General features: G+C 37.7%; 1 protein-coding gene across 2 annotated transcripts; it reads right to left on the reverse strand.

Moving 5' to 3' along the window:
* Positions 1 to 244: 244 nt before the first annotated feature.
* On the reverse strand, positions 245 to 4,660 carry LOC117619184 (metal tolerance protein 11). Of its 2 annotated transcripts, XM_034349072.1 has the most exons (6): positions 4,324 to 4,646; positions 3,504 to 3,613; positions 3,170 to 3,415; positions 1,953 to 2,033; positions 1,521 to 1,754; positions 245 to 942 (listed from the first exon to the last, which is right to left on the reverse strand). In XM_034349072.1, the coding sequence occupies exons 1-6, from the start codon at positions 4,487 to 4,489 to the stop codon at positions 595 to 597; spliced, it is 1,185 nt and encodes a 394-aa protein (XP_034204963.1). In that variant the 5' UTR covers positions 4,490 to 4,646; the 3' UTR covers positions 245 to 594. The 2 variants fall into 2 exon arrangements, with proteins under 2 accessions (XP_034204963.1, XP_034204964.1); XM_034349073.1 differs by lacking the exon at positions 1,521 to 1,754 and having other exon boundaries at positions 4,324 to 4,660.
* Between the last annotated feature and the right edge of the window lie 8,608 nt (positions 4,661 to 13,268).

The raw sequence follows: 13,268 nt of genomic DNA on the forward strand, positions 1-13,268 counted from the left end.
GAGAAGATGGATCCTAGTTCATTATGTTTCCATGCACTCTCCTCCACCAATTTGGGGGCAAAACCCACAAAGCACTAGGACTCAGACAGGATTTTGGTCCACCACATAAGGGCAGAGAGTAACGTCAACTTGTGGGTTGTCTTTTGCACCCTTCAATTATTACAAATGCTGATATTTTTTTGCAGGTGGATAAAAACATAGCAGTTAACATATATATACATACTGGAGAGAGGGAAAGAAAATGTGACATTGAAAGTTTTCAAATTACCGTGTTATTTAATTGGAAAACAGTTTCCAAATATGATATTTCTTTGTTTTTTTGATTGAGAAGATCCAGGGCCCACCTAAGCTCAGGCAGTCTAAATTAGCACGTAGGCTGGACCTATCAAGTTGAAATTACTGCGTCTCATTTTAGGACGCATGAGATTGGGAACAAGCCATACATATGTTTGTTTCCCATTGTCACTGGAAGAATCCAACTTGTTCTTGACGCCTAACCAAATATCTACACATTTTTTCGTTTCATTTGCCTCCCGTTCCGAATAATGTCTAGCATTCACGTGGAACAGTAATATATAAATAAAAATCCTCACTTTATGAGTGTGACTGTGCGTGCTCGGGCTTGTGACTGAACTCATAATCTAGATGAACAAAGGCACGCTCGATTTCGGGCAAGAGCTCGAGCTTCTCCTGCAGCGTTTCTCCTATGTCATGCGCCACTTGCAGGGGCATGTCTGCTGGCAGGACAATGTCAACCTCAACAAAGTAGTGAGAGCCAAAGGTGTAAGCCCGCACAGTATCTATATGCCGTACCGCCTTGTGATGGTTCCAACAAAGGTATGTTAGTTTTTGTAGATATTCTGGAGCAGCTGATTTTCCAACTAGGGAATTCACATTTTCCAAAACCGTCAAGGACCAGGTGCGAATGGTGTACAAGGCCAGCTGCAGAAATCCAAGGTTACATATAAGTATAGCTTCCAGAAAGTCCAAGGATAACATGAAGGTAGCCCTCAACACCTATCAGCATTGGATGAGCCCAAAAAACAAAATTTCCCTGTTATTCTATAATCTATATAATTATATTTTTAAATATCAGGAAGGCCAGGTTAACAGTCATATAAGAATAGTAGTGGTTGTGGCCAAAACGGAATAGTAGTGGCTAATACAGTCAAATTCACAATCTCTTGATCAAGAGAACCCAATAAAGGGAGTTCAAGATCTAGAAGACCATTGTTTAAAAGCACTGGAAGAGTATGAAAATAATACCGTAAAAGTACCCAGCTCACCTCAGTTCACGGAGAATGCATGTATGAAAACCTTTCATCTAAGATCTTGCTCAATTACTATGTACTTCATAAGATTCACCATTAGGTGAAAATCTATCTTATAGTAGAGTCTCACTCCAACCCTTTCATAAAGATGCAAGACTTGGCACCCTTAACAGGTAAAGTTCTTATTTCAGTATTAGTATTTGGGGGGAAGAAAGATTAGAGGAATGGAGAGAGCAGGAAGTCACTTACAATGACAGCTCCAACAGGGTCCATCCAATCATCAAAATACTTAGCAAGGAGCACAGCAACGAGACCAATGATGTTAGTTATAACATCAAAGAAGTGATCCTGGGCATAGGCTTTAACAATTTCGTTCTTGAAAGTGCGGCAATAAAGCATCAGAAGCAATTTAACCAAAGTTACTGAGAGCATAATGCCCACGACCCATCTCTCTTGATCTTTGGTCAAGCTGAACCCATCCTCCTAGTAAAACATATAAGTTTGAAAAAGCAACGTAAGGGTGTTAGTTTTAACAAAAGATGGAAGTGGCTGTTTATTGTAAGTTTGTAACTAGAACATCCAGTTCTTTTTTCTTAGCCAGACTATCAAGAAATCCAGTGTTCAACCCTCCAAGTAAATAAATATCTTTATATGCTTGAATATCAGCTCGTAACAACTTACATCAGAAGCTAGTGTGCGAATTGACTCTAGGATGATCTGCAGTCCCAGGGTTGCCATGACAGAGGCAAAAACAAGGATTCCCTGCATATTATTTTCAAGCTTCAGATTTTAGTATGACAAAGACATTTCAACAATACCTCAAAAAAGGATGAGAAAACATATACAATATAATAACTCAAATGAAATATATTATGACTGCAATATGTAAAAGAAGCTATCTACTTCTTGACCCTGTCAAATGTCTTTAAAACAATAGCAAATAAGGATGCAAACAAACCAGTCTATAGCAAAACAAGTCAACTACCTCATGAGCCTGCTTGGTGTAAGGCTAAGAAAGAGGGTGTGTTGAGCCCTACGTTTGACAAACTACCCAGACAAGCTTATGGTGGTTTTGCTCACGACTCGCTCGTTGGCTTGTTTGAGTTATATATATAATCAATATAAATACACACACCTTCATATGTATGATCTACACCTCACACATGACAACAATTCATCACATACAAATTCCAAAGGGCACTAACATGGCCAGAAAAATGAACAGATTTCTCCTTTAAAATATAGCCTCGCTTGCAGGAAACAAAAAACAGACAAAAAAAGAAACCATAGTAAATTCTGAACGAAGAAAGAAAAATGGTTGACATAAGCCAATAAAAAATCCAGGGAATCAACTAAGGCAACGGTCAAGCATACAAAGAACTGCACATATCATTTGACACGAAGCAGCAAGAATCAAGATTAAAGAAATGGTTAGAACTTTCCTCTCAGTACTTAGATTTTGTTCAATGTAGATTAACAAGAAATAAATAACTATCCAGCTTGAAGGAACAATTTGTAGGGTTGTCCAACAAGGAAAAAGGTATGACCATTACAAGTTATACGGATACATACCTTCCATCTTCATTCCCAAAAGAGAAAATAAAATAAAAATGCTATCCAATCTCAACAGTCAAGGGTCCCCTGTATGGGTGAACCCCAAGCCCATTAACAGTTGAGATTGGATAGTCACATGAATACTCAAGCTGCACAACTAAGCCTAGCAACCATGAATGGGGGATTAAACCTATAATATCATAAGTGTGTGACTCTGAAGGCAACATAACTTGTATGTGTAAACATAGAAAACATCATATGTGGTGTACAGTTGCATGCATCAACATCCGGTGCAATTTTAAACTATGGCTATAATTACCATCAACCATAGTACAGAGACATACCAATGGCTGCATGCGTTTCTTCCCGATAGGGTACTGATATGGGTTAGGGGTTTGCATGGAGAATGCAGTAAACCACAGGATGAAGCCAGACAAAAGATCGAGCAATGAGTCTAACGTGGATGCGATGATGGCTAATGAACCACTTCTGAGAGATGCATAAACTTTAGCTGCAAAAAGAACCATGTTTGCAACATTTGATATTCTGATGGCAAATGTCTCACTGTTTGCCAACTTTTCCTGCTCTTCCTGCAACAGACGTCGTTATATATCAGTTTAAAAGTAATTTGAGTGTACTGATATTTACAGAGACAGAGAACATGAGGCAATATAAAACCTTTGACATTCCAGGAATAAAACCACGCTCCGCTAAGGCATCCATCTCGGTAAAGCCCTCAAGCATTTCTACCTGTTGTTGGTAGTACTCTGCCACATTATCTTCCGGGCCTGAGGCCATCAAGCAGAACAATTAACATGGTACCTGTGCAAGCTCCTCATATGCTATATATATATTACATAAAGAATAATAGTCGTCTGCACATATTCCCTTTGCCCATTTCCCCCCTTTACATAGATGATGAAAATATGAAACCCTCGTTCACCCTTCACACAGATGATGAAACTATAAACTAAGTCAGCAAATACTCATACTCCAACCACAAACAGAAAATGCTTTATTTATCAGATGTTGCCAGTGAACTTACACTCTGACAGTCAGTCCCGAAGATCATTCAATACAGGGGGCAGCACAAGTAAGGGCCCTAACAATACCACAAGGTCCCTTCCATTAAGAAAACTAAAGAAACTTTGCATAACACAGAGCACATTTAAAAACCCATAAACTATAAACCGCTCAACTCCAGCACTCTCCCACAAATGTTTGTAATTCACCTCCACTTTAAGCTTTTCGATTACATTTTTTTATATAGCAAATTGTATCCTCCACACCCTTTGGAATCACGAATATATGCACATGTAGGAAAAAGACAAATTAAAATCTAACCACGAAAATTAATCCGACTTGTTTAATTCATTTATATATAAAAAGTGAGCTACCAACAGAATATTGCTATTTGAGACCATACAAAAGAAAAAACAAACATCACCCAAAAAAATATAACATTACTTTGACAATGAAAGTGACGATGCGAAATTACCTAGAACCCCAAGGCAGTCATGGAGGCCACGGGGAGGCCTTTTCTCCTTGTGCTCAGAGGATACCTGGAAACCGTCGAAGTTCAACCGCCACGACCCTTCAACATTGCTCGACTCTTGCAGGAGCGAGCGCTCCTCGTCGCAGTCGGGCGTCACCGGCTCCACCATTTCCTGATTTCTGGGAGAGTGATAGAGAAGGCACTAGGGCAGATAAGTAGAGCCGGATAAGCACAGGAGCACTGAGGGTAGGGAGTGAAAATTTGAAGAGAAGAGGAGGGCTGTTTGGGGATATACAGATTTTCTTAGTAGGACTCTGTTGTGGTCTGCATAGTCGGAGAGTCGAGCGCCAAGGGAAAGTATATGGGATGGGTACGGAAACGGAAATCGATCGCAATCTGACGCCACGTGTAGGGGCAGGATGGCGTGATGGCGAGGGTGACAGTGTCTGAGCTGGACAGAGCGGTATCGTAAAATAGAATGTCTAATCTGGGCCACAGATTCTCGTTTCGTGTTTGGTTGATTCGGTGGGGCCCATTTCAAACTGCGGGTCCGATCGGATTCAAGATATGGTCTATCCGGTGCGCGCGAGGAGCACCTATCACCTGTATTTAAGACCGTCGGATGGCGATGAGAATGTGATTTTTCTAATCCTGCGGTACACAGACTTAGTCCGCCGTCCTAGTTAAAGTATGCAAGTCAAAGTCGGTAGGCTGTTTCGTATAATTGGGAATAAAGGATCGCGATATGTTGGATTTGTGGGCCCACGATGGGAGACCTGCTGACACACCGGACAGCTCCACTTATACTTTGGGCCTTTGGCCTCTATATCCTATTATTGTAAGGGTGCGGACAAAATGGCTCAATCGGATCCTATGTTATGTTTATCCAAACCAAATTAAAATGCAATTTGTTAGGTTTGATTTTGCCCAACTAAAAATTCTTCATGTTTTGAGCGAAATGCTTTTGAGTTTGATCTGAATTTTTACCATCAGCTAGACAATGATATTAGTTGCGTGGTAACTCTACTACAATGATATTACTATTTATGCAGTTGAAGTCCTTTGTTGCTTACCATGGATATTATTGTTAGTTTTATTTCAACTACGTATAGCTTTTACCTTCCGTTTGGATTTGGATGAGGAAAAGTAACTCTTAATTTAGCTCAAAGTCGGTGATTTAAAAAGAGAAATTGATAATTTTCTTGTTTGGTAACTTAAGCATGAAATTTATTAAATGACACGCAGAAAAAATTGTGAAAATTGAGGCATCAAATCCCCAAGTTTAATTTCCACCAAAATAAACGTCATTTCACAATTTTCATAGTGTCATTTACAAAATTCGGCATACATAAATACGAACTTTGAAAACTTCAATTGTCAAAATTTGTAGATCCTTTCTCTTTTGCTTTAACTCTAGAGTACAATTAATTCTCTATTCTCTACTCTTTTGGAGGACAAACCTTGAAAGAAAAATAACCAGTATAAGTGTCGCACGTAAAAGAAGAAGTCAAATCGCGTTGCGGGCACATATTAGGCCAGTGGTCATATGGCTTCCTACAAATTCTACAATCCATAAGGATTGCACGTCCACGGGTGTTGCCACATTTGGCACAACATGAGTCTCTAAACCTACTTCCGCACATAGTACACTAAACCGAACAACCCTTGCCAAGAATTGCATTCTTTGAGACATCATACTTGGTAGGGGCGCAGTTGCGCAATGTGATCATCCACCTTTAAATAATACCTACATTCACCTATTTGCAATTTGTAGATCCATTGTTAAATACAACAAAAGCAATAAAAATAATTACTTATTGGTTATTTAAAAAAAAATACAGGGAATGAATGAAGATGATAAAACCCAAAAATAATTATTCTGTGCACATGACATAGAATTACAACAAATAAATTGATATTATGTCATAAGAAGAGATATATATATATATATGTGTGTGTGTTATGAAACATATGTAAATACAGTATGCATCTTTTTTTATATATATATAATCAAAAACATACCAATAGGATTAGAATGGAGGAGGGAAGAGGGAGGAGGGAGGGCAAAACAAGGTTTTGTCTAGTGGAAAAGAGTCTTAATTTGCAGACTAGTTGTCTCACGTTCAAAGCCACTTGACTACTCGGTAGTGTGTAGTTTATACTATGGCGTGTATCATAAATAAAAATAAATAATAAACATACCAGCAGGAACAGGAGGGTTCGGTTCCTTCAAAAAGTCAACATTTGGTGCTGCGTGGCTAGCAGAATAAGCTATAAGTTCTTCAAACCTCCTTTGTTCTGCAGTCTTTGGTTGTTTAGGCTTATCTGTTTGCATGCAATTATATTGTTAAATACAAAAGTAAGAAAGAAAAGAATGGGTTGTAACGTCAAAGAAGTTAGAAGGAATGACATCGATCCTAAATATCGGGTAGTATTCATCGTGCACACACAAAATAACTTGACTGGAAAAGATGAAACTGTTTCAAAAATTTGGGATAATATATACATCCTCTAATTACATCAACAAAAGTAAAACAAAAACAACAGTTTCTTTTTTCCAAAACCACACAAAGCCCAATGGTAAAAGAGACAAAAAATTTGTTGAGAAATACACTCAATTAACCAAATGGACCAACGATCTTCCTCTAAAAGTATTTTCAAATAAAATAGAATTATGATATTATACGAAACGAAATTCTACCACATAAACCGAAAAAACATACGTACTCATTGACTTCAAAATTGAATTCCAAAGTGACTTATCGGTGGAATAGCCAACCCTCGCTTGCGGGGAAAGATCCTTTCCTCCGCCGCCGTCCTTATCGAGCACCACCGATTGGCCAGCCACATTTGGCGAGCAAAGGAGAAGGTCCTTTGCAGAGCAGTTGTTATCAACCACCATGTGGGAAAGAGATTGGGAGGGATTTTAGGGTTAAGGGCTTGGCGTAGAGACGAGATTAAAAAGATGGGTGTTTGCTTATAGATACTTACAATGCTGAACCACTTGAAGGAATTAACGATGTTTCTCAGCAAAAGCTTGTTCTTGGAGGAGAAATATGCATGTGGGGTGAGACAGCTGATACATCAGATGTTCAGCAAACTATTTGGCCTCGAGCTGCTGCTGCTGCAGGTTAGTAATGAATTAAGTTGATTTAGAGTCAATCTCCCAGGTGTGATATGTATATAAGCAAGTACATGGTACTGTGTGTTTTCTGGGTACTCTTCAGCTTGAGACTGAACGCCATTTCATTTTCCCTGTAGAGCGTTTGTGGAGAAGGAGGGAGGCAACATCTGCGCGAAATGGTAATTTAACCGCACTGCCTCGGCTACAATACTTCAGATGCCTCTTGAATAGACGTGGAGTTCAAGCTGCTCCAGTGACCAACTTGATTGCTCGAAGTCCTCCAATTTGGTCTGGGTCATGCTATGACCAATAATACTTCGATTATCATATTAGGTGATTTCATTAGTCTTAAACTTCCCTTCCAATGCTCTACAGATAAATGCAAGCGTTCTAGAGATTTTGCATTTCTGTTGTTCAAACATGCATGCCTATTTATGATAGCTATTATTGTCAGAATTTACGGTTTATAATCTTTTGCTTTTTATGGATCACAGAGTATGGTCATTGTATTTGGAAAAATGGGTTGTTGTTGCCTAGGCGTTCCTTTTTTATATATAATTATTTAGTATTATAAATTTTAAATTTCTACCAAAATCATGCAAAATAAAAGGATATGTAAATTATAAAGTACCATAATTGATATAAAGTCTAACACGGCCGTCTTCCAACCCCTCTCTTTCTCGCTCAGACGTAAGTTATAACCCGCGACATCTCTCTCTCTTTCTCTCTCTCACACACACACACACAGAGCACCATTGTCATCTCGTCCTTGGAGATTCCAAAATGGCAGTTTTTTTTCTGGGTCAGACCTGCCCAGACCCCCCTAAATTCGGTATACATTCAAATACTGGCGTCATAAATAGGAGGGCGCGGGTGCGGGTGTGGGTGCATCCCATTAAGACTCCCATAACAAGTCCAGATAAGCCAGTTTTAGTTCCACTCTCATGATTCACAGCTGACCTAGAAATAGAACCTGCACGAAGCCAAAAAGTGTAAAGACAATTGTTACCCAAAAAAAAACAAAAAGAGAGTATAAAAACAACGCCCACGGATTCCTACGGTTAAAAATGAACACAGGACTGGACTGATAGTTACGATCATTTAAACAGAGAAAGCAAAGCTACAAGTAAAAGGTTCTATGGTGGAGTGGTGTGAATCAAAGATGTAGCATATCCAAAAGCTCTAGGAATAGAAAAGCTTGGTAGGCCCTGAGGTATATCTCCTACCTAATTTCTAAACAACAGCCGAGATCCTTTAGTAACCTACTATTAACCTAAAGTGATGTCAAATTCTGCTATGAGAAAAGAGACAATATTACATGAAAACAGAAGGAATCATACACGGAAAAAATAGCAACATTCATAGTTATTCAATTTTAAAACAGGCACCGGATTAGATTGTGACTGTTTAGGAAACTCTGTCATTCTATATAATAGGCCTGCATTTCAACCATTCTATGCCAAGCTCACCATGCTCCTTTACCATCCCAATGTTAAAACAGAGCTTGCAAAACTCTATATTGGTTATTTTAACAATGCGAGAACGATATGTAGTGAATCTAAGAGAAAATGAATAACTAACTAGGAAATTTCTTCTTCTTTATTTTCTTTTCTTCTCGAGATAAGATTTTAGACAGGTGCATAACATCAGAATTATGGTTGACAGAATGTAGACAAAAACAGAACTACACACATGGTTGAGTTACACTGGGATTCTGATTGTTGATCATGGCCACATATATTTAACAATTAGAATCACAAGCTGAAAACCAAGAAATTTAATATTCCATATTATTTATCCGATTACAGATCATTATTAGGAAAAAGAATATTGATAAGCACGGCTAGTCATGAAAGCGATACCCCAAAAATGAAGATAACATGCGAAAGTTATACCCCTTGGGCATGCAAGCAAAGCATACCCCATCAGCTCCAGAAAAAATATTTTGTGGTATGATCGATATAGGATTATATATCTCCTGATTCTGGATTAGCTACGTAAAATTACCAACAACATCATCATCAACAAGTTTGTATAAACTGCTGAGTGGCATAAGTTTCAAACTCATATGACAACTTGTTCTGAAAGTTGGAAGTTTTAAATATGTACTTCGATTTTAGTATATAACTTTTATTTCAACTACTTCCAGAGGTTGTAGAAGCATCACTTGGCCAGGCACTGCGATAATATCTTTGAATGTATTTCCAACTCCATCCTTATTCTTCAAACCCTGGTCATTCATGCCTAGTTTATTGTTTAGCAAGTCTTTAAATTAAAATAAAGTATACTAAACCCATAAGAGAAGAACAAAATGTATTGAGATAAAAACCACCTTTTACTTGAGACATTTTCTAAATAGATGGATTGGATTCCCACATCTTCAAGCATAAGAACATAATAGACAATGACAATGCAAATTGCAATTCATTTGCGATAAAAACAATACAAGTTGTAGGCATCTAAATGATAGGATGCATGGCTAAACAAAAACATGCCCCATTTTTGGCAAACAACATAAAAAAGCACTCCTTTCTCTTTTGCTTAACTCTATAGTACAATTCATTCTCTGTTCTCTACTCTTTTGGAGGACAAGTCTTGAAAGAAATATAACTAGTATAAGGGTCGCACGTAAAAGAAGAATTCAAATCGCGTTGCGGGCACATATCAGGCCAGTGGTCATATGACTTCCCACAGATTCTACAATCCATGAGGATTGCACGTCCACGGGTATGGCCGCATTTGGCACAACATGAGTCTCTAAACCTACATCCGCAGACAACACACTGAACCGAACAGCCCTTGCCAAGAATTGCATTCTTTGGGACATCATACTTGTAGGGGCACAGTTGTGTAATGTGATCATCCACCTTTAAACAATACCTACATTCACCTGTGTGCAATTTGTAGACCCATTGTTATATACAACAAAAGCAATAAAAATAATTACTTAATTTTTTAATTTTTTTGGTTAATGAAGAAGATAAATCCCAAAAATAAGTATTGTGAGCACATGACATAGAATTATAACGTATACATAGATATTATGTCGTACAACGAATACATAGATATTATATAATAGGAAGAGAGAAAAAAAATATATGCATGGTGAAATATATGTATATGCAGTATGGATCTTTTTTTTATATATATTATGTATAATCAAAAGCATACCAATAGGATTAGGAAAGAGGAAGGAGGAGGGAGGTGGGAGGGCTATCTTTTTTTTCTTTTTTTTTTTCCCTTCTTTTCATCTCTAGAATCAATAGGCCAACAAGGTTTTGCCTAGTGGAAAAGATCTTTAATTTGCAGACTAGTTGTCTCAAGTTCAAAGCCACAGGACAACTCGGTAGTGTGTGTGAGACACCCACCTCCCCCTTGTAGTTTATACTATGGCTTGTATCATAAATAAAAATAAATAAATAACATACCAGCAGGTATAGGAGGGTCCGGGGCCTTCAAAAAGTCAGCATTTGGTGACGCGTTGTTAACAAAATAAGTCATAAGATCTTCAAACCTCCTTTGTTCTGCAGTCATTGGTGGTTTAGACTTGTTTTCTGTTTACATGCAATTACATTGTTAAATACAAAAGTAAAAAGGAAAAGAATGGGTGACAACGTCAAAGAAGTTGGAAGAATGACATTGATCCTATTAACAAATAACTATATTATTAAATATCGGGTATTCATCGTGCACGCACCAAAATAACTTGACTGAAAAAGATGAAAGTGATTCAAAAATTTGGGATAATATATACATCCTCTAATTACACCAACAAAAGTAAAACAAAAACAGCAGTTTCTTTTTTCCAAAAAATACAAAGCCCAATAGTTTACGAAAAAAGCCTTTGGTTCTAATTAACCTGTTGGATATGTGTACAAACAATCAAAACAAAATCAGTTATAGCTTAATCTAATGAATTAGCAAAGGTTTCGACCAACTTCAATTACTTCCCAAAAATAAAAGAGACAAAAATTTTGTTGAGAAATACACTCAATTAATGGAGCAACGATCTTCCTCTAAAAGTATTTTCAAATCAAATAGAACTAGGATATTGTACGAAACGAAATTCTACCACATAAACCAGAAAAACATACATACCCATTGACTTCAAAATTGAATTCCAAAGCGACTCATCGGTGTCATAGCCGACCCTCTCTTGCGGGGAAAGGTCCTTTCCCCCGCCGCCGTCCTTATCGAGCACCACCGATTGGCCAGTCACATTTGGCGAGCAAAGGAAAAGGTCCTTTGCAGAGCAGTTGTCGTCAAGCGCCATGTGGGGATTTTAGGGTTAGGGCTTGGCGTAGAGATGAGATTGTAATTACTGAGATTAAAAAGATGGGTGCTTGCTTTTATAGGCGTGGACAAGGCTTTTGTTTTTTGTTTTTTTTCCTTTTCTTTTTATTTAGACCCCAATGCACACGCATCTGACGTCTTTAATAGGCATAATGCACGTATTAAATGTTTTTATTCTTTTATCATTATTATTTTTTCTCTAAAATTGTATACAGCAATTTAAATGTGTTGTGGTTTGTTTTGTTTCCTGTTTAGCCCTTGTTCTTTTTTTTTTTCTTTTTTTTTCTACTTCCCTTTTTATTGTTAGTGCCGTATGGAAGACACCTCTCGGAGGATTTTGGTACGAGATTTGATATCATAAGTTATCTCTGTTTTTTGTCTCCCCATCTTACTGTTTTTGTTCCTTTAGATCTTTTTGTTTGCATCTTTTTCCCAGTTTACTATCCCCAAAACAAAAGGGTAATATTTTTTATTTCTTGATTTCTTGAGGTTCAAGCATGGAAAGTCTTAGTTCATAGAGTAATATTCTTTTACTTCCTAAAACAACAATTCTCATCTATAAAAGGATGCCTACCGCTTGAACTTTTTCAAACTTACAGAACAACTTATCTTTCTTTCTCAACAACAAATTGGAGAGCCTTGGAGAGCGGAGTTGAGTTGAATTTTTGTTTTGCATTATGGCTGAGACATATTCTACGACCAGTCCAGACTTGAAGGTTTGTGACATTGCCACTTCTTATTAAAATACAATTATTATTGCTTTCTATTATACGGTGTGTTAAATCTATATCTACCATACGTACTTACTAACCTCATGAGACATATTCTCATCCTTATTTTCTTATCTTAAATTTTAAATTTTTATTCAGGAAGAAGGATGGGGGACAACAAACATCGTTCTTATTACTAATGAAGGCTCTGGAGCAATAATTGTTGGCGTCGATTCGAGGTCTACAAGTCCTAATAATAAAGGATTTATTTTGAGTGAGGGCGCAAAAAAAATTTATTATATGAAGAGTTGCAATGTACTTGCAACTATGGCCGGAAATTCCATAGATTGTATGAATATATTATGTAGTGTAGATAACGTAATTGGACGTGCATGTGGGGACGTAGTTAATAATGGCGTCCATTGTGCACCAAAAATAGTAGTTAAGGATGGCATCCTTCGTGCACCAGAAATGGCCCGTAGCTATATTGCTGACTGGTTTGAGAAGTGTGGGCGTTTAATTGGGAGGTCTACACAGTATGATTTTGAGGGGTGTCTTATTATGGCTGGATGGGATGCAAAAGATGCTCCTTATGTTTGTGATGTTCAACGTTACGGATTGACTTACGTAACCAGATCAAAAGAGTGCGTTGGATTTGTGAATGGAAGCGGCCGTGAAAGGGTTATGGAATACTTCCGCGCTTGCAGGCTCGAGAATAAGGTCCAGAGTTCAATTGAATTGTCACAAAATGTGATAAGGGGTTTATTATGTGCAGCCCTTTTTGATGAAAATAGCGGTGGAAACTTGTGTGTGTTTGAGGT

This window comes from Prunus dulcis, chromosome 2, assembly GCF_902201215.1.
Source record: "Prunus dulcis chromosome 2, ALMONDv2, whole genome shotgun sequence".
Taxonomy (NCBI): Eukaryota; Viridiplantae; Streptophyta; class Magnoliopsida; order Rosales; family Rosaceae; genus Prunus; species Prunus dulcis.

Coding starts and splice junctions, on each gene's coding strand:
- LOC117619184 (XM_034349072.1), bottom strand. CDS start 4,489: ATGGTGGAGCCGGTGACGCCCGACTGCGACGAGGAGCGCTCGCTCCTG. Junction 3,416..3,503: donor TTATTCCTGGAATGTCAAAG/GTTTTATATTGC, acceptor CGTCTGTTGCAG/GAAGAGCAGGAAAAGTTGGC. Junction 2,034..3,169: donor AGAAACGCATGCAGCCATTG/GTATGTCTCTGT, acceptor AATAATATGCAG/GGAATCCTTGTTTTTGCCTC.